Source organism: Hydra viridissima, unplaced genomic scaffold (genome assembly GCF_058129835.1).
Source record: "Hydra viridissima isolate aposymbiotic clone 2 unplaced genomic scaffold, HvirCarnegie_v1 scaffold_5, whole genome shotgun sequence".
In the NCBI taxonomy this organism is placed as follows: Eukaryota; Metazoa; Cnidaria; class Hydrozoa; order Anthoathecata; family Hydridae; genus Hydra; species Hydra viridissima.
Window position 1 is genome coordinate 16,912,460 of NW_028324304.1, and position 20,822 is coordinate 16,933,281.

The following is a 20,822-nucleotide window of genomic DNA, read 5'->3' on the forward strand; positions in this document are numbered from 1 at the left end:
CGGACAATTGAGAACAGTGCTAAAAGAGACCTTATACCTACTTTTTGCTTTTGATTTGATTTGTTTCTTTTTAACAGTTCAAAACTTTAAGATTCTTTCAGCAGAGAATTCTTAAACGATTGGTAAACGAACGGCAATGTTAGATTCTTGCTTTAAAGATTGATCAGATTTCTGTTCAGTCATTAAAACTATAAAATTCTTTTTGGCGTTTTTTTCCGTAGATTTCTATTTTTAGTCTATTTTCATTTTGGCGATAAGTTTAAAATATTAATCCAATTTATTAAAAAAAAAAAAGAAATCAATAAGGTATTATCTGTTAAATGATAAAAAAAAAAAAAAAAAGTTGCGGTTGAAAGAAATGAATTTCAAATTGACTTGTGCAGGAAATTAATATCAAAGAAAAAAATTCTAAAAGTATTTTTTCAATATTCGAAACTCGTTAACAAAATGTTTAACAACTCGATTTTCTACTTTTTAAAAAATTTAGTTTCGTTATTTAAAAAATAGTTCAAACAATTTTCCTTTTTATTCCACAAAAAAAAAAAAAAAAAAATTTGAATATAGTTTATAAATCACATAAAAAAACAACAAAAAAACAAAAAAAACGGAAAGATCCAAAGAAGTTTTGAAATGTTAGAGCAAAAAACTTAGCAACACAAGAATATGACGTAATGACAATTTTTGTAAACCGCAATCTAAGTACCGGTAGGTAAAAAGTCATATTGCTTCTTCAAGAACGAGAAAGAAACACCTTAGAACTTTGAGTTTTTAAAAAAAATTAATGTGCTTTTTCCCGGAAAATTTCCCTTCTTGAATTCGATCTTATTTTTTTACACTAAAGTAAACACTAAACTAATAGTGATTAAAGAAAGCAAATAAATGCGAAGAAATAAAACTCAACGTAAAGTTTTACCACGAGCTTAAGCTCGCTGAATCGAACATAAGCTCGCGTAATCTTAACTAGCTAACGGTGTTGAGCACGTGTCAATTTTACTTCAACGGTTTTTTGCTTTCGGGGCTCTACATATTTTTTTTTTTTTTTTTATAAGAAAGTTTTTTGTAAGAAACTTGTACTAGAAGCCCCAAAATCTTAATAAGATAAAAAACTTATTTTCATTAAGAGTTCGAGGAATTTTTATTACCGATTTGTGCTCTGTTCAGGGACAAATCTGAGGGTTATATTACATTGAATGATATTCATGGAACTCAATTTTATCTGACTAACTGTAAAACATTTTATCTTGTAAACAAACTCGATAATCTGAATTATCGATATGAATATCGATCTGAATTATCGATAATCGAAACTTAAGAAACTCTTAAGAAACCATTAGTACTAGAATTTTAAAAAGTTGCCTTAAAATAAGAAACTATTTAGCACGAGTCCTTTCTGCTTGGCTTCTTAAAAAAAACAACAAAAAAAAAAAACGTGTACTTCGAAAAGCTCGAAGATGAAACTCGAATTACTTTTAGAAAATAGATCAAAGGTTCACTTGTCCGACCGAATAGCCGGATGTAAAACGGAGTTCGGCATCTGTTCTATCCTCAGGAAATACCTGCAATTCAATCAACCGTGTTTAATAATCATTATTGTAAAAACATTTTACTGAATTGAGGATAAACGCGTGAAAATGTACCAAACTTTGTCTCTCATATAGTAACATGTTACGTCAAACATTTAAAAAACAAAATCCAAAAATAAAAAAATAAAAAAAACTTCTCGGTTGATTCCATTACATAATGTATTTAAAATATGAAATCGTGCGAACTGACTACAATCAAATACAATAATTTTGCACAACCTGGAGAACTGCTTGCGCTGAATCAACGCAACCATCAAAATTGGAGCTTGTAAAGCCATCACCAGCGCATATTATCAATGGTGATGATTTTAAAACAACACAACCGGGTTTTCCTTCGTAAGGTTGAGTTACTTGTGAATATCGCCAGCGTATAAATTTCGTAGATTCACATTTTGGAAGGTTCGGTAATATTTCATATAATTGCTCGTTAATTATTCTCTCAACATCCTCAAACGAACTTTTAAAATGCTCAACGCTAAAAGGTACGGACGCATGAGCAACAATTGATGTTCCTTCAGCGGGATCTAGAAAGAAAATGATTGAAACGTGACGCAGAAGTATTATATTCGATTCAGTTTTTCCATGATTAAATTTATTTAAGATAAACCCATCACGAAAAACTATGTTAGATTTTTTCACATACCTGTCTTTCTTTTTTTGGTGTCAATAGAAAGGAACCGAATAGAAGAGCCACCACCTATGTACTTCGAGCACCAACTGACGTCTTCAATGTTTTTCAGATTTGAATAAAAGCACCCAAGGGCATAACGTGAAGAATATCTCACTAACTCCATAGGCCTCCTATGCACTCCAAGTAAATTCGGAAATTCGCCCTGTATATTTAGAAGCTGAGGAATAGGTATAGTAACAATAACAACATCAGCTAGAACACTGACCGATTGATCTGGGTTACTGAGGCCAACTGCATGAACAGCTGAGTCGGCTATGGATATGCTTTTCAGAACAGTATTGGTTTTTAAATTGCAATCTGTAACAGAATGGACACGCGTTAATTGTACGGAGATAAATAATACGGAGATAATTGTTCATTAGAAAAAACTGCACAAAATAGTAAAAATGCAAACAACGACACCAAAGTTATCCCAATTTTTTGGACGCAAAATATTTGCTTGCGCTAATTTCCCATTTCCATTTACAAACCTGCTTTTTTTATGAAATACTTCGGAATCGCGCTTATCCCATGATGGGCAACAAAATGCTTTACGTCATCTCCGTTTTCTTTCATTCCTTCAACTTTTTCTTCTAATGGAGCCAAGATTTTCTTTTCGAGCAGCTCATTGTAAATGCTGTACATTTATTAGATTCATTTTTGAGTTTTAAAAAAAAAACGAAAAAAAAAAAAAAAAAAGATGTAGCTATTATTTCAAAGAACTTATAACGATGACATCCCCATCACATCATATTTAGCCACACTCAGTAAATGAATTTAATGCTATATCATCATTAGTATATAAACTCTTCGTTTAAAAGAAACAAGGATATTTATCACTATCATTTTGATAAATATGGTACCTTTGATGCTTATGCATGTAATCTTTAGTAGCTGTAATGTACTGTGCACCCATGTCACACGAAAGATTCGAATCAGAATTCATGCGACTGCTGTTCATCCTTCCGCCGACTCCGCGACTCTTTTCCCATACTTCTATAGTGGCACTTCCTTTCAGCGTTTGCCTAATGAGGTTACTAGTTAGAGCTCCAGTTAGACCGGCTCCAACCACAAGTATTTTATATGGTCTCATTTCCATTCAAACAATTTTTTACTTAATAAACTTGGACACAACTGAAAAAGCCATATTGGAAATCTAAAAATTGGAGTACCTTTTTAATTCGATTTTAGTCTTGTAGCATTTTTTTCCATTTTAATCTTAAAATAATACTAAGAAAATGCCATAAAAGTCGGAAGAAAATAACCAAAAGAATATTGCAAAATAAGAAAATCTGCTTTCTTAATTAAAAAAATTAAAGTTGAAAATTAAATAATTCAATTAAAAACAACATCAATTTAGTGTTTTTTATAAATTTACCAAACATTTTTATTTCATACATTCCTTTAAAATTCAAAATATTTCATCAAGAAAAATCGTTTGTCGATTTTCCGGTTCCGATTATTGAACTTCTTATTAAAGGGAAAACTTCTTCAGTTTCTCTTTTTATCTTTTTTTTTTCTTCGAAAAGATGAAACGAAATCAAATCCAGAGTTTTATTTCTTAACTGCAACGATATGTTTCTTTCTTTCCGGTATTACTGGCATAGAACCAGGCTTACTGTGCAGACGCATGCTCTCTTCCCTGAAAAAAAAAAAAACAAAAAAGCATTTACGTGTAGAAATTAACTAACAAGTGCCAAAACTAAAGAAATAGAGACGTTCAAGACGTTTTTTAAAAAAGAAACCCTCAAAATAGCGGAACGATAAATAAATTTCGTACTTTCGTTTGATCGAGTCCAACATGATTTTCTTTTCTTTTGCTTCTTTGTGAATAAGTTTGGGAACATGTCGGTGTCTAAATTTAGTAATTTCATATAAATATTTGAAATTTCTTATTATTTAGGATATTTATGTGAAAAAAACGAGGCAAACACGAGACAAAATCACAACAGAGAGCCGTGCTTATAAATTTGTAAGTCACCGCCAGTCAGAAAAATTAGCCATTCTTACACCGTCTATTAAACGATCACCATACATATGAAGGGATCAATATTTCTATTGTAAAAGAACTTACTTTAGAATCCTCTTTACTTCAGGATGATGCTGGTATTGATTCTTTAATTTAGCATTATACTTTAAATCTCGACGCTGGCGTGGGTTTGTCTAAAAAACACATTTATATAATCAAAAAAATTGCTTTAAAGTAGTTAAAAATGGCTTCAAAAAAGATAGCAAATAAATAAATAAAAAAAGCCCATACCATTAATCTACAATTTATGTTCTAAATCAGCATTTAGTTAAATTCTAAAAGATCCTTCCCGCACAAGCAAAACTTCAATTTACCTTTAAAAATAGTTTTCTATGTTAATACTAATGCAGTCAGTAACAACATCTATTGGTCTGATTATCATGAAGATGGTTTGAACCGATTCATAGTTAAATAAAGGATCATTCAATAGAGGTGTTTTTTTAAAAGGCTCCTGATATATTTTTTATTTTTAGGTGTCAAAATATTCATTATATGTTGCAGTTTAATCAGGCAGCTTTTGATATTTCCCGACCATCTAGACATTATTAAAAAGTATTACCAAAGTAAGAATTCAGTTGGTCAATGTTTTTTATAGTTCCTAAAATAAGTGAACACATAAGTAGTTTTTAAACTTTCTATTCCAATAAATTTAAACTTTCTAGAACAATGAGGTGCCTGTTGATCATCACCCAAAAAAGGCATCAAGTTACAAAGAAAATAGAGTTAAATTATGTGCCCCCCCCCCCCCTGTGAGAAAAATAAACAGAACTTTGGAACAATCAATCTGCACTGAATCTATCTCATAAAGAAATTTAAAAGACCAACCCTATTTAATTTTCACAAGGGACGGGTTCTTATGGAGAAAGTATAACCCAGAACATAACAAAGTTTGTGATGTAGTTTATTCTAAAACTAACAGAGTCTCTGAAAGAGCAAGAAAAAAAAGCACAAAAAGAGAATTAGATGGGCTCTTTTTGCACCAATCAAAATGTTTTGTTAATGAATTTAGAGATTTTTTCAATAGATACACATGACCTAAAGTATTGTCATAAAATATTGAAGCATAGCATCACAATTTGTAAAAACTGCAGAAAATAAGCATGGTCAAGGTTATTTCAGTTGATACTGCCAAAATTAAGAAATGCAACCAAGGAATTGGATTATTAAAGATAATTTTGTGGGAATAAAAAAAAAAATCATTTTTTTGAGATTCAAAATATTAAAAGTAACTATTTTTCAATTAAATTTCAATTATGGAAAATTACTATAAGATTGGATTAAAACTTTGATATTAACGGAATTGGGATAAAAAAAATTTTGATGTTAGTAACTTGTAAAGTTAAAATAATATCCAGCTGAGTTTTTTGTTTAAATAAAAATTTTGGGAACAGCAACAAGATTAATTTTCTTAAATCAGAATTTTAGGTAAATGACTTTTCGTGTACCACTCATTTTTTACATTGAATATTATATTGGAAAATAAAATGAAATTCACCATGAATCAGAGCATTACATCAGTAAGTGAAGAGCTTTAAATAAATTTCTATATATTTATATTTTACGTATAAAATTTAATATGTTAACATATTATTATCATATTAATATATTAAAATATAAATTTTATTATATTAAATTTATTATACTTTATACATAAATAATTCCTGAAAAGGAACAGATGAGTATAAAAAGTTCATATGTACACCAAAACATATTAAATTTCCATTTAAAGTATTTTGGGAACTTTTAAATTTTGTAATTTTAGAGGAATTGTAAGTTAAATAGCATAAATAAAAAAAAAAAAAGATATTAACAAAAATATATGCCCCATGTTTTTGGCAGTTAAGAAAATATTTTGCTGTTTAATAATTGGTTGAACAATTTATGAAATCTAAAAGAGTAATCCATATAATTAATGAAAAACTATATAAATACAAATAATATAAAATTAATTCACTTAAAGTATTTACAATATTTGGAGATTATTATATTTTCCAACAATCTTTTTTGTTGGAAAATATAATAATCTCCAAATATTGCCCTGTGATAAGGGCGTCAGTTATTTTATCATAATAACTGACGCCCTTATCACAGAATAATTTTACAGCATATCTAAATTCATTTGCTTCTGTCAAAGTGATCACACATGAGAATCTTGGCAATTTACAAAATAAAAAAGATACTTCTAATTCAAAATTGCAGAAAAATATTTTCAAAAGTAAGTTGAAATTTTGCTTATATGGAAAAGATTTTTCAAAATTTAACTAAATGCTGATTTAAAACTTACTCTCTAGATTAATGGACTTACTCTCTAGATTAATACTTTAATTGTTATCCTATTTGAAACCAATTTTACATTCTTTATAGGTGTACACTGTAAGTGGTTAAAATGTTTCAGCGTATTTAATTAGAATCATTCCACTGTATTATTCTAGATGATTTAAAATACTTTATCTCAGAAGTTCTTATATATTACTTGATTGATTGATTGATGAATGATTATCATCAAAATTTAGAATCATAAATTATTAATTATTAAATTATCAATCATAATTAGGATCTTGAATTGTTTTATTAGAAATAATATTATAGAAATCAAAGCATTAAAAAACTTAAATGATCGAAGCTCCAACAAGAATTATATAGATAGCAAACAACAGTATTTGATAAATAATTGTATCATAAATATATTATAATTCATTATATGATAATTAACTAAATGGTATGATAAATTATATGATAAATAATTATATCATAGGTAATTATTTGATAAATAATCAATCTCTTACTGGACCAAGCTTTTCTGATGCATGACTTTTCCAAATCCTTAAAAAAAAAATGTTTTTTAATATTTAATAAGCAATATTTCTTGCATTACCAAGAAAACAACAAATAGGAACAAAAAAAACATGCACTTACCTTATGTTTGTTTCATCACTGCCAGATAGTACATATGTAGAGTCCCCACTGAAAGTGACACAAAAAACGCGCTGCATACGAGAAGTATGATAAACTTCTCTAAAAGAAAACATTTTATAGTTACAAAAAAACATTACAAAAGAAAAAAGTAACAAACATTAAAAAAGTAATTTTCCATTTATTTTTAATATCTAACAAACAAGAAGACAAATACACACACACACACACACACACACACACACACACACACACACACACACACACACACACACACACACACACACACACACACACACACACACACACACACACACACACACACACACACACACATATATATATCAAGCAAACTTGTTACTTAAACTATGGATGTTTTGCAAACCTGCATTTTCTGTTTACAAGATTATGATGATATTTTGTAAAAGTGTTTGTACAAGAGGAAACGTAATGACGAAGAAGTGTTTGTAAATGAAGTTTCAAGAAAAAAGCCCTATTGCAGTTTTCTTAAATTTTCATATACAGGTTTCTTCAGTTTTTTTAATATCAAATGAAAATATTGGTATCCATTTTAATTTTAGACCAAAGGGAAGTACTTAACTTATATTTGAAAAATCTTACTGAAATGCTTATGTTCACCATTTTAAAAAAAGATTCACTTAAACTACATAATACAAAAATTACTTTTTCCTAAAGGAAAGACAGTTTTTATCTTCTTTACTATCAATCAGCAGTCTTCTATCTGTCACTAGTCTTTTATCTGTCATCACAACTAACCACCAATATTTCATTAGTCATCACCATCAATCACCCATTCTTGCTTGATGTAATGTCTGACTAGGATGAATTAAATTTGGATAATACTAAACATACTAAAAACACCATTTTTGTAACTGGAATAGCAGTCGGATGACACTCCTTTAGAATTGATGGGTTCTCTCAAACTTTTATGAAAAATACATTTACAAAGTTTATACTTTGTGAAATAGCTGTTTGATTTTATTTTGAAAATTATTTTCTAGATGAAATGCAATTATAATTTCTAGAAAATTTTTTTCCATGAAACTGTAAATTGAATAAGAAAAATGTATTGATTCTTGTGAAAGACTAATACTCTCTTTACTGAAAAATGCTTACTGATAAATAGAAAGATAACTTGAATAAAATTTATTTTCGTGTAAATCAGAAAAAGACATTCAACAAACAATTAGGAAGATATTTCAACTGGCAAAAAGTTTAATTGAGTTAAAGACTGTTGGGAATGATAATGATTTTTGGGATTTTTAAAATATCTTATGAACCACTTTATCAATTTTGATCATTAAAAAATTTTTTTTTAAAGCAAATTTATCTATGAATAGAATAAAGCTTTTAGAAAATCATCTTTGAGTTGATTGCAACAATTTCTCAATTTAGTGAGAACAGCTTTTGGACGGCGGTTTTTGTAAAATTGTGATTCCACATCCCCAAATTCAGCAAAATTGATTGATGTCTGCGGCAATTCTTTCACAGTTCACGCTTTATGCTTACCCAAAATTTTTCAATTAAAGAAAGTTGTAGCATACTTGCTAGATTCATGTTTTTTGGGACAAAATCAGCACCATCTTGTTGATACCATTTGATTACACCTCTTAAGTAATGGCAAGATACAAAATCTATCAAGAACATGAGCGGCTCATCATACTTTCAGATCATTGGTATAATTTGCTTTTTTTAAACATTCTTTTAGATTGAACTTCAAAGTTCATACTCCTATTTGTGAAAAATGGCTGAGTTTTGATAGCTTAACTTCTTGCCAAACTTTTTGATTTTTATTTTTTTTAGCAAACTGTTAGGGACTTTACCTATTGGAATTGTATAAGACTGCTGGCCTATGAGTGTTGAACAATCAAGTTTGCAGTAGGTTTCAACACCCATTTTAATTTTACATACTTTTAATTTTCTTGAAGTTTTTGTTGTAGCAGTTTACAACCACCTTTTTGGCCTTCATTGAATTTCTATTGAGATATTCAAAATATTTTTGCTTCCTATTTGTCTTGTAGCCATACCTCTTTTTGACTTTGGGATTATTGAATAGGGAACACCAGTTTTATTTTGATACCCCATACAGAGTACTCTGGACTTGCATCAATCCCCCTGATCACTTGCTGACCATGTTTTAAGCTTGATGAACCTCTTTTTCTTGACTTTCTTTCCCATCTCTAACCTTCAATCCACATTATCATAATGACTGTAATAAACTCTATACTTTTTTGCTAGCAAATTAATCAAAACATTACAATTTTTAAGCCACTTATCAACTGTGACAGTATATGTGAGACTGCAGAGTTTAGTGTGAACATTACAATAATTAATACAAATAAATAAGAGGACAGATAATGTTATTCTCCTGAATGATTGGAAGTGTCACTATGAATATAAGTCAATATAAATACGATGATATAAATTAATGTCACCTTATCCAAATACAGAATGTAATCAACCAGTGTGGGGAAAAAAAAAGGATCCTGGGTGCTATTCAGGTATCACTGCATCATTGTTCAAAGTCAAAGTTTGCCTCTATTAGTGATATTATCAGCATTTTTTCAATATAATGTTAGTGGGTATTTTTTAGAACCTAAAGTAACCAATGTATTAAGATAGTTGCAAACCTGGGCTCCCATTAAATATTTTTAACAAAGGTGGACAAAGTACACATTAACTTTTTATATGAAAATTTAAAACTTCAAATATGAACTAGCTGCGATAAAAAAAAGTAAAACAGATACCAATTTTTGAAGTGTGTTTATATTTTTATGGTCTATAACACATATTTTAAATTTAATTGATCATAAAAAACAATTTTAACTGAAGCTTGAAATAATCCTACATTTATAGTTAGAACCCAATAAAAACCTTTAAAAAAGATGCTGACAAAACAATTTTTTTAAAATAGTTCTTCTGCAATTAATGAATTTACACAAATTAATTCATTTTTAACTTAATTCATGTGTTTGTAATTATATTTAATTAATTGTTTACTTAATACTTCATTTGAAATTTGTTTACTTACTTATTTTAAACACTAGTTTTTTGAAAATTTTTTAGGAAAAAAAAAGAAGTAATGAAAAAATTTTATAAAAAAACAACAAAAAGAGTTAAATTATTAACCTGCTTTTTGCTCGATCTCTTGGAAATATGCGAATTGTTCTATCAAAACTACCTGTCACAAATTCTTGACCATTGGGTGAATAATCTATATCTAACACTGCTGCTACATGGTCAATGTGGACATTAACAGGAGAATCTAATCTACGCATGTCAAAAGTGTAAGCATTGGAATCTTCATTTGCCGCAGAAAATATAAATGCCTTTTTAAAAGAAATATCTAAAACTTTAAATATGTAAAATAAATATATAAAACTTTAAACAAGACACAACAAATTTACATCATCTAATATCATTTCCATATCAAAATAAGAAAATTAAAAAATTTGATGATTACAATAAAAAAAACTCATTTAGATTAATTTAACCTCCATTGGATTCCAAGCAATTGTATTACTCCTCATCTTCATTATGACTTTTCGTAATGCGCTAGAACCTCGGGTATCATAAAGCATAATACTACGATCTGATGCTGTAGCTGCAACAATATGAGTCTAAAAAAGATAAAATTAAAAAAAAAAATTATTATATCTAAAAACCAAACTTAAAATTATTCCTGTAAAAAATAAACAGAGAAATTTAACAGTACTTTTCATTTGATTAGGCCACCTCAGGTAGGTATCTAAGTAACTACTTAGATAACAATTATCTACCTTCATGTTTTAAAAATTACCTTGGCTGCTTAACTTTTACATTATTTCTTTGCTCATCTTAAATTTTTTCAACTTTATTAATTAAACTGTCTACTTATATCCATAGAAATACATTATGCTAAATGAATTACTTTATTTGTTTGCATTTTTGTAGCTGAGTAGTAACAATCAATCAATAAATAGAATCTTTCAAATCTGCAATTGCAATTTCAAATCTTTTGTATCTGCAACTTAATAAAGCTATCTTTTTTTATATTTAGGTAACTAAATTGTAATAAAACATCTCGCTATTAAATTCAATCAAACATTTTATGATCCCTTTAAGTTAAATATTTTTTCAAAATAATATAAATAAATCAAATAATCATCTTATAGGCATGTATAGAATGGATTAATTGATTATTTGCTATATTTTAAAAACTTCATTTTTTGGGAAATATTTAATTTGCATATATTAAGCTTTTTTAAAATAGATTAGGGAAGGGTAGATAAAAAAATACCCTGTAGTAGGTTGCTAAAAAAAAAGAAATAAATATTTCGTAGAATAGCATATTTATTTCAATGAAAGAAAAAATTGTCATTTTAATGTTGTATATCAAGTTGTGACAAACTTAAAATGTAACTTAAAAACCTTTGATCAAGATTTTTATCAAGCTTCAGGTGAACTTATACAAAGTTATGTTACATGAAATACTGTTTATTGCTCAAAAAATTTACAAAGAAATACATTAGCAAAAAGTATAAAACTATGACTTGTTCCTTATGAGTATGTGCTCTTTACAAAGTTGAGATAAATCTTTAAAAAAATGTAACAATCTGGATAATTACCAGTTTATTTGTTTAAGCTTTCATCATTTTGATGAAAACTTAATTTATTATAATTCTTTTTTGTAAAAGCAGTGGAAAAGATTAGATACTTGAAAATCATTGGGCAAAAAGTTAACATAGAACTAGCTAAAACATCAACCGGAATCTAAGTTGTAAATCTAACTATACAGTTACTGAGAAGCAAATACAAACTATGAAAACAAAGTTCTTTTAAAAGAAAAAGAAAACATGAAAGTTCTTTTTAAAGTTAATCTGTTGCTCAAAACCCAAAGAGAGATGACCTATATTGCCTAAGAACCATCAAAAGTTCTGTTGGACAACACTATCACTGCAACAAAAAAAAAAAACAAAAAAAAAAACTTCAATTTGCTCTTTGCCTACCAAGTGCAACTCTTCTTACTTCTGAACAAATTCTTGCAAAACTGAAACAAAGATGTTTGAAGCTCTGTGTTGCAACCTTTACTTATATTACAAGATTCTGATAGTGGACAATCATTAGCTAATCATAAAAGTAACCTTAAATGCTGTGGGTTTAAAAATAATTGTTTAAAGTAGTATATTGTTATCGCAGTAAAAACATTTTCAATAAACTTTTATAAAAGTAACAATGAATGACAATGTTTACTTACTATTTTGTTGTTTCATGGTTACAGTAACTTTACTGAGTTTTTACAGCATGTACCCATTGAAAATCAACTCATTTAATAAAGTCTTAACCACAAATCAAGCAACTTTAGAAGGTGAAACACAACAAACTCATGTTAAAATAGTATGTATGTACTTCATCATGGTGCACTCTGGTGTGAATAACTCTAACCTTCTTCCTTTTAAAAAACATTTCCCTTGCTTGTCTAGGATTTTAAGGAAATGACCCCTTACCCCATGTTTTAGCAAATGAGAATAATAAAATCTACTTAATAAAATAATTAGGCAAATTACCTAAATATTTCAATAAGTAGATTTTATTAACTTTATTTACTATAGAAAATTGAAAAATCCTAATCTTAAGATGATAAAATATTGGCTTGATTAGTAGATCAAGAAACACTAGAAGATGAAACACAATAGTAAACTCATAATGAAATTTTACATGTACTTAATTCATGTCTACTCTTATGTTAATACAACCTGTCCTCTCTCTAAGAAAGTCTCCCTCCCCCACCTCTAGAACTGTCAAGAAATATCTCCTTTAGCATCCTCTCAAACAACCTTAATCCTTACATTAAGCATTAAAAAAAAAGAGAACAATAAAATCAATTTAGAAATAAAGTTAATCTTTTTTTTTAAAATAAAGCCTCTTTTATTTAGGGACTTATTTTCGGATAATTGAAGACCCACATAGGGAAAAGCATGCAGAATATTCTTTCAGAATTTTAATTTACAGTTCACTGTTATGTAAAAAAACAAAAAAGAAAAAAAAAAAAAAAAGAATTTTAGATTTTCAATATAAAATCATAAAATTGTAAAGAACGAAAATAAATAATAGGAACGAAATATAACAAGAATGAAAAATAAATAATAGGAATCCAAAGCAATAAAAAATCAATAAATAGGATTCAAAAAGACTTGCTAATACAAACAAAATTCAGAAAGAAATTTAAAACTTAGCTCACAATTAAACAAACCCCAACAAGATCAATATTTGCTACTGTAAGGGATCAAAACAAACATAAAACTCATAAATAAGAGGAATATTTGCTCTGTAAGCCAGAAACATAACTCAACACTTGTAAAATGTTTCTTAAAACAAGAACATTTGAAGCTACTTTTGTATGCCTGAGTGTCAACTGCCTGCTGCAATTAAACTCTAATCATTTTTAGCACTTTGAAATTTGTCTTTGTTTGAGGAAAGAACAAAAAGGAAAAGGATTAAAATACTACAAAGTAAAAGTGTTGCATTGAAGTAGTTGTTATCTAATGTCATTTAGCTATAAAAAAACAACAGCACACCTTTGTCATTGCATTCGCCTTGGCTATAAGTTCACATAATTTTGGTTAAAGAATTTAAAGAGACAACTTCAAAAAGAAAAAGGAAAAAAAAAAAAGAAAAAAAAAAAGCCAACTTTCCCCTGCCACTTTAGTTTGAAAACTGGAAGCCACAAATTGTGTATACAGTTTTTTGCCTTACTTTCTGCCTTGATTACTATCTTTTTTATGAAATCTGTCACACTTCCCCCAAAAGAAATTAAATATAAACAGGAAAAAAAAGGGAGAAGGAAAAAGAAAAAAAAAAAAGACCAACAAAAACATGCAAGACCACAAACAATCTGGTAACAGAGCAATTATTAACAATTTACTATCTGTAAAGTTAATAGTCCTATATCCTATTACAAAATCTGTTTATTTACAACAATTCTATATATTACCACAATAGTTTTCCCAATATTAACAATAGTAAAAACAATGATGGTAAAAAAGTACCTCAATAGGATTATATTTTACACTATGAATAGTATCGACTCCCCAAGAATAAGTTTGAACAGGTATTGACCTATTCTCATCCCAAATTTCAACTGTTTCACCACATGTTGCAAATGTAGCATCTTTCTCATGATGATGTATGCCTGCACAGGAAATAGCAGTTCAAAATATTCAATGTGTAGGAGAAAAGTGGAAATTAGAAAGTAATTTGCAACCATCAAACAAAATTCATTTATATCTACTAAAAGTATTTAGATGTATTTTAGTAAGCATTAAAAAAATATATTAAAGCATTTCAAATTTATAAAAGCATTTTAGTATGCTAAAAACTATTTTGATTTCAATAGAAAAAAAATATTTTGATTTTTTATGCTATTTATATTGATTTAGATAAAAAATAGCATAAGCATTTACTATATGCAAGAAAGATACTTATTGACACAGCAAGATAAGAAAAAAAAAATTACAGAAAAGAAAAAAATATTCTTTTCAACTTCAAACCAAAGAAACTTTTAAAAATATGTTATCAAAAGCATATCAGATCAGCAACTGATAGCATTATTCATTCATATCATCATTTTGTTCTTTTAGTACATCGATGAGGATAGACTCAATAAATTAGTCAATTTGAACTTGTTTTTTTGTGACCAGGCAGTTTAAAGTTCCTTAAACAATTATTCAGTATTTCTGAACCTAACATGCAAATGCACTTTATCATCAAGTCAATTATAAAAACTCTCAGTAGAATTTAAGTTAGGCTATTGTGCAGGCTATTTCATTCAGGTGATTTTATTTGTATCAATCCACAATTTAGTGAATTTTGATAAGTATTTGGGACCATTGCCTTGTTGGAACATCCAACATTGAGGCATATTTTCATCTACATAACATGATTCTTCAGAATTGAACTATATATTTGTCAATTATACCTTTTATGCGATAGAGTGTTCCTTATCCAAAAAATCCTGAAAAGCACACCTAAACTACCAAACCTTTGCTTCATGGTTCCAATAGTACACACTTATTTTGTACAATCCTTTGTCAACTGGACTTTTCACATTTTGTTTACAATTTGAACCTTTTAGGATAACCTTTAACTCATCCAACCATTAAAGTCCTCTCCACTGTTCTACTATCTAACTCCTGTGACCTTTAGCAAACTCCAAAATGTGCTTTTTGGTTCTTTGTATAATTATCACAGGTAATGGTCCATAATCATACATAGTAGCTATTAAAAAATGGCAGATAAATTCTGCTGCCTAGATGAAAAATGTCATTTAAACTCCATTTCTTCCACAGTCTTTATAATAAATTTCTAGAAAGTTTGAACTTTAGCAGTGCTGAAGAGGAAGTGAAATTTTACAAAACAGAGTTATAGAGGAAAAACCAGGTGGAAGTGGGTAAAAACCAGGTGGAAGTGGGATGATAAAATATTTCTTGGACACATGTAAAATATTTTGAAAAAAAGGTTGGTTAACCTTTCTCCCTTCAATAAGTATTCTTAGACTGAATCTCATGACTCAATCTAAGAATCCTTATTTTCTCTAAGAAAAAGGTGTTTAAAAAAACTAGTTTCTTTTAGCTCACATTAAAGTTTTTTTATACATTTTTTTTTAGCAATGAAAACTTGGCTTCTTAAATTCACTTTGAAAAATAAAATACTCTAACTTAGTAAAAAAGACCTGTCATCATTCTTGAATGTAGAAATGTTGATATTGGTTCTAAAATTTCATTGTTATCCACATCCCACTGTTTGATTGTTTTGTCATCTCCAACCTTAACGTAAATTATAAATATGTATAAAATCTACATGCTATCAAAACCTTCAAAATTTAGAAAATTGTCAATATTTGACTTGAACTAAGAAAACAGTTGAATAAATTTCATTTTTAGTGTTATGTATTTTTATAAAAACTTGACACGATTAAAAAAAAGGATATAGTAAAATCATTTTTTGGAACTTACAGAAAATATCTTTTTACCACAAGGACTAAATGTTATACCACGAACAAAGCCACTAAAAAGAAAGAATATAAAAATGAAAAGAAAGTTTTTTCATTTCATTACCTATATAATTAATGTTTATTTTATTTCAATAATTCAAATTTGTTTAAGTTTTACTTCAACAAACATTTATGAACATTTATGAATTAAGTAGTTAAAAACTTAGCTGAAGAACAAACCTGTGTGCTGTGACAGTTTTAAGGCACAATTTTGTTTGTAGATGCCAGAATTTAATCTAAAAACAATTTCAGAAATTTCTTGATTCCTTGAAAGAAACAAATATTTCTTTCCCCCACACAAACAAAATGTGAATATGTGTGTGTGTGTAAATATATACATACATACACATACAGGGTGTTCGATAGGTAATGCACAGTTTCGTTTGTCTGTTACTAATTAGCCAATGAGAATATTCTTAGAATGTTGTTTTTTTAAACATACATACAGAAAGAGTATTATGTTGTAGATTTTTATTTTTAAGAATACAGTCATGAACAATATTTCTAAGACAGAATTTCCATCATCAAATGCTATTATGGAAGTAAGGGTAAAAGTGAAACAGCAGCACTACAAAAGTTCAAACAAGCACATTAATTAATTTAATAAAAGACCCATTCACCACACACAGCATCAATTGGATACGAGAGAAATTGGAGGCCATTTCGAGCATCTATTATAAACTACAAAAAAACATTCCTAATTTAGTTGTGTTTGTGAAATAAAACTTACTGTAGTTTATTTATTAATATTGCTAGCTTATGTTAAAATTGTGGGCTACTTTTCAAATATCCCATTTATATTTATATACACATCTACACAAAAATATACACATATATATATACATATATATATATATATATATATACATATATATATATATATATATATATATATATATATATATATATATATATATATATATATATATATATATTGTGATTAGTAAAAGACTTCTTCACTCAAGAGTGCTCAAATAGCCTGCTAGCAAGAGCAATTATATAGAAGATACAGCGAAGGATGACAACTTTGTTGGAACTTAAAGTTTCATACCGGCGTACCAGCAATCATCAGCCAAAATACATAATAATTATGGTTGTACTCCTCGCTCAATTTGATTCCATAGCATGCCTCAACCACATTGCTGAATTTTATCATTAGCTCAATGAGTGGAATAGCTTCAAAAGCATTTTTCTTCTCAGCATATAGTTGAAGGCGAACAACACTTATGAGAACTTTTATGCAATCAGGACCTGCAAGCTAACCTCTATGAAAAGGTTAAAGTGAAATATGAATAGAAGTCAACCATTCAATAATTTCAGGCCAATTTTCTTTTAAGACCTTGAGGGCATGGTCAACTACACCCATCATTAGGTGGAGCGAAATTTGAACAAAATTAGAGCTTGCACAGCATTAGAAAAATCTCTGGCTCTTTTAACATCTTCCCATACTTCAAAAAGGCTTCATTGTCCTTTTTTAGTGTGCCTATTGTTCAAGGAGATCCTGATTTTTCCAGTTCTTTGGCACTGACATCACACCAGCAGCATGGATGCATACTAGAATGAGACTGAAGGCCACAAAGAATATTGGCCATTTCTATATCACAAGAAACAACAAACTGAATTTCCTGAGCTTGGATAAGATTAAGGATGGTTTTGACATTACCATAAGTTTCTAGCATTTGGCACTTCACACTAGAGTCCTTGGAAAATTTTTGATGCAACTTGAGACCTAATGAATTAGATTGATTATTTTTAAGTTTCTTTTCCATGAGTTTAAGACCGACTTTCAAAAACCCAACCCTACCATCTATCCCAATCTTTGTGATGAGGTCCTCAGAAGAATTTGATCTTTTTTCCATTAATTAAACCATTAATTAAATGAAGTATAATCAGAAAATGGCAACGTTACCAAATAACCACAATAAGATGTCCCCTATGCTTAAATGAAAAAAACTAAAATTGCCATCTATAGTGGCACAAATTTACTAAACAAAAAATAAGAGCTGCTGAGTAAGTGTTGGCATATGAATAAAAACATGCTTGCACCATTTGATAGTAAAGACTAATTTGAAGCCATTAGCAAGAACAATTCTTTTTTAACATATACATATTTGCTCCAAACAAGACGAGCACCCTACAAAAATTTTTCATTCTCACGATAGAGAAAGTAAACTTTGAGTACTCAATGAAAAATATTCTGCTTTCATCAGAAAAAAGTTATGAAATTAAACTAATGGAGAAAATTGAAATAGTCATAAAAAAAATGCGTTGGAAGGGTATATGCTACAAGAACAAAAACCAAAAACAAAAAAGGAAAAGAGTGATGTGGTCTAAAAACATTCAAATGTCCACCAAAAGTGTAGGAAATGGTTGCTTTAAACCAGATTGATAACTGATAATGTCAGATTTCAACTTCAGCGAGTCTTACTATCATAAAAACACCAACATTCTAAATTTAGGAACATTTCCACAACATAAGCCATTTAATGATAGCATGCACATTATCTTAAGTAACCTTATTTGAGACCTAATTTCTTGTCTTTTAATATAAATAGCCTGTAAAAAACATATATAAAACCTCTCTTGGAAAACCTCGTCCAATTAAGATATATTAAACCAACAATTAAAGTTAAAAACAAACAAAATCTTAAATTATACATAACCAGATTATATTGTAATCATTGTCAAATTAATTATTGACTATTGAAAATACTGTGATTGTTAATTCTTATATAATATTGTTATCATTAATTAGTTATTGAAAATCTGACTTTTTCAGTAAAATGTTTGATCTAATTATAGTTTTACACATGAATTTTCTTTAGCAAACTAAAATTAAAACCTTTTTTGACATGAAATTTAAATTTACCCTCAAAAGTTTATCAAAAATATTTAAATAGTCATAATAATTAAGTTTCACAAAACAATTTAAATTTTCTGTATTTTATTATCATTCTTGGAAAATTGAGCCAACTAAAAATTTTAATGAACCATTTATCATAACCAATTGTTATAACCATTTATTATAATCAAAATTGCATTTAGTATAGAAATGTATTTGCTATGTAACCAAGGAAGGTTACATAGCAAATATATTTTTATGCTAAATGCAATTTCGAATTAAGCTTAAAAAAACATAAAACTATCCTCTTTAATGACTTTTCAACCTTATTGTAGCACAAGGAAGGGTCAAATAATCATGACCAAACTTTATGCAAATTACTTTCTTAAAATAGTGAATAAAATGATGAGGTAAAAAGCAAAATGTTTGTAATTCAAAAATAAGGACCACCTCAATATATATACATTTACAAAATAACTATTTTAACTAAATAATTCTTACATATTTATAGTATTACTTAAAAATGGCACTTGACAGCATACTTTATGTTTAATTTTTCAAGTTGTTTCACTTATCACTTATTATTATAAATCTAAACTCATTATCAATTGTAAGAGAAAGATAATTTAAAGTAAGAGTGCTGTGAGTTAAAAAATGGTTCAAGCACAAAATAAGACAGTAAGATAGTAGTGGTGTGTGTGTGTGTGTGTGTGTGTGTGTGTGTGTGTGTGTGTGTGTGTGTGTGTGTGTATATATATATATATATATATATATATAGTGAAAATTGATCATCACTCACTTGACCATCACAAGCTCCAGATACTACTGATGAGACTTTGACTGGGTTGCGTGACAGACAATTTACACCATCATTATGTCCATCTAATGAAGCCAAGAATGGTTTAGCAAAAACCCTTTCAAGTTTAGCAGCATTCAATGCTCTAGTGTACTCTCTAGCAGCTTCAAAAGGATGCAAATCAGGATCTAAATTTCGTGGTAAACGATTGATCTCACTAGTGCTTCCGCGAAGATACTCCTCAGGATTACGTGAAAGTACTTTGACTTTCATTGCAGAAACATATTTCACTTAGTAAAAGATAAGTTTCTTAATCTAAATAGTAACCATACCTTTACATAAAAATCATCAACTGAAGTGTGTAATGGTGTGTTTGTGACTATATATATAATCATTAATTTTGCAAAACACCATTTGCTATATGTCACACTTTTAAATTTTATTGAATTTTCTAACATTTTCAAACACATGTTTTAAAATAGACCTAAAGAGTCCACTGCAGAATCAATTTAACAAATATAGATTCCATTTTTACACAAATATTTAGAAGACTTTTTTTTTTTCGCTGTCACGTGGAACTTAAAGCATTTACGGATCTTGAGGGTCTACAACCTTATAAACGGCAGAAATCTTCCCCGCCTTCACGTTTCTTCCGTAGCTATCGGCGGCCGCTTCCCAAAAATATTTTTACTTGCAGTATATTCTGGCTTTCACCTCCAGTTGCTTCCGCATTCCAATTAGAGGCTACCGTTAGAACTTAGTTTTGAAGGCAGAATTTTTTGATGGCCGCCGTCAATCGGAAGGCTGATCCACTGGCGTCAATCGTTTTCTGAAATCTTATATGTTTTTTGGTCGAAATACAAAGTGGCCCATAAGTCACTTTTCATTTTAAAAATTAAATAACTTTTTTCTATTTATATATTTCTATTTCTCTTTT

The 20,822-nt window shown here is 28.6% G+C and overlaps 2 protein-coding genes across 2 annotated transcripts; both read right to left on the reverse strand.

The window, feature by feature from the left end:
* Positions 1-1,628: 1,628 nt before the first annotated feature.
* On the reverse strand, positions 1,629-3,490 carry LOC145189423 (renalase-like). The gene is made up of 4 exons (XM_090089406.1): positions 3,117-3,490; positions 2,745-2,890; positions 2,227-2,571; positions 1,629-2,107 (listed from the first exon to the last, which is right to left on the reverse strand). The coding sequence occupies exons 1-4, from the start codon at positions 3,350-3,352 to the stop codon at positions 1,779-1,781; spliced, it is 1,056 nt and encodes a 351-aa protein (XP_089945532.1). The 5' UTR covers positions 3,353-3,490; the 3' UTR covers positions 1,629-1,778.
* A 118-nt stretch (positions 3,491-3,608) lies between these two features.
* Positions 3,609-20,716, reverse strand: LOC145189419 (DDB1- and CUL4-associated factor 13-like). Its single transcript, XM_090089405.1, has 12 exons — positions 19,889-20,716; positions 16,428-16,483; positions 16,210-16,261; positions 15,927-16,020; positions 14,245-14,387; positions 10,711-10,836; positions 10,346-10,545; positions 7,199-7,297; positions 7,069-7,105; positions 4,328-4,416; positions 4,034-4,108; positions 3,609-3,895 (listed from the first exon to the last, which is right to left on the reverse strand). Exons 1-12 carry the CDS (start codon positions 20,156-20,158, stop codon positions 3,808-3,810), a joined length of 1,329 nt encoding a protein of 442 aa, XP_089945531.1. The 5' UTR covers positions 20,159-20,716; the 3' UTR covers positions 3,609-3,807.
* Positions 20,717-20,822: the final 106 nt, after the last annotated feature.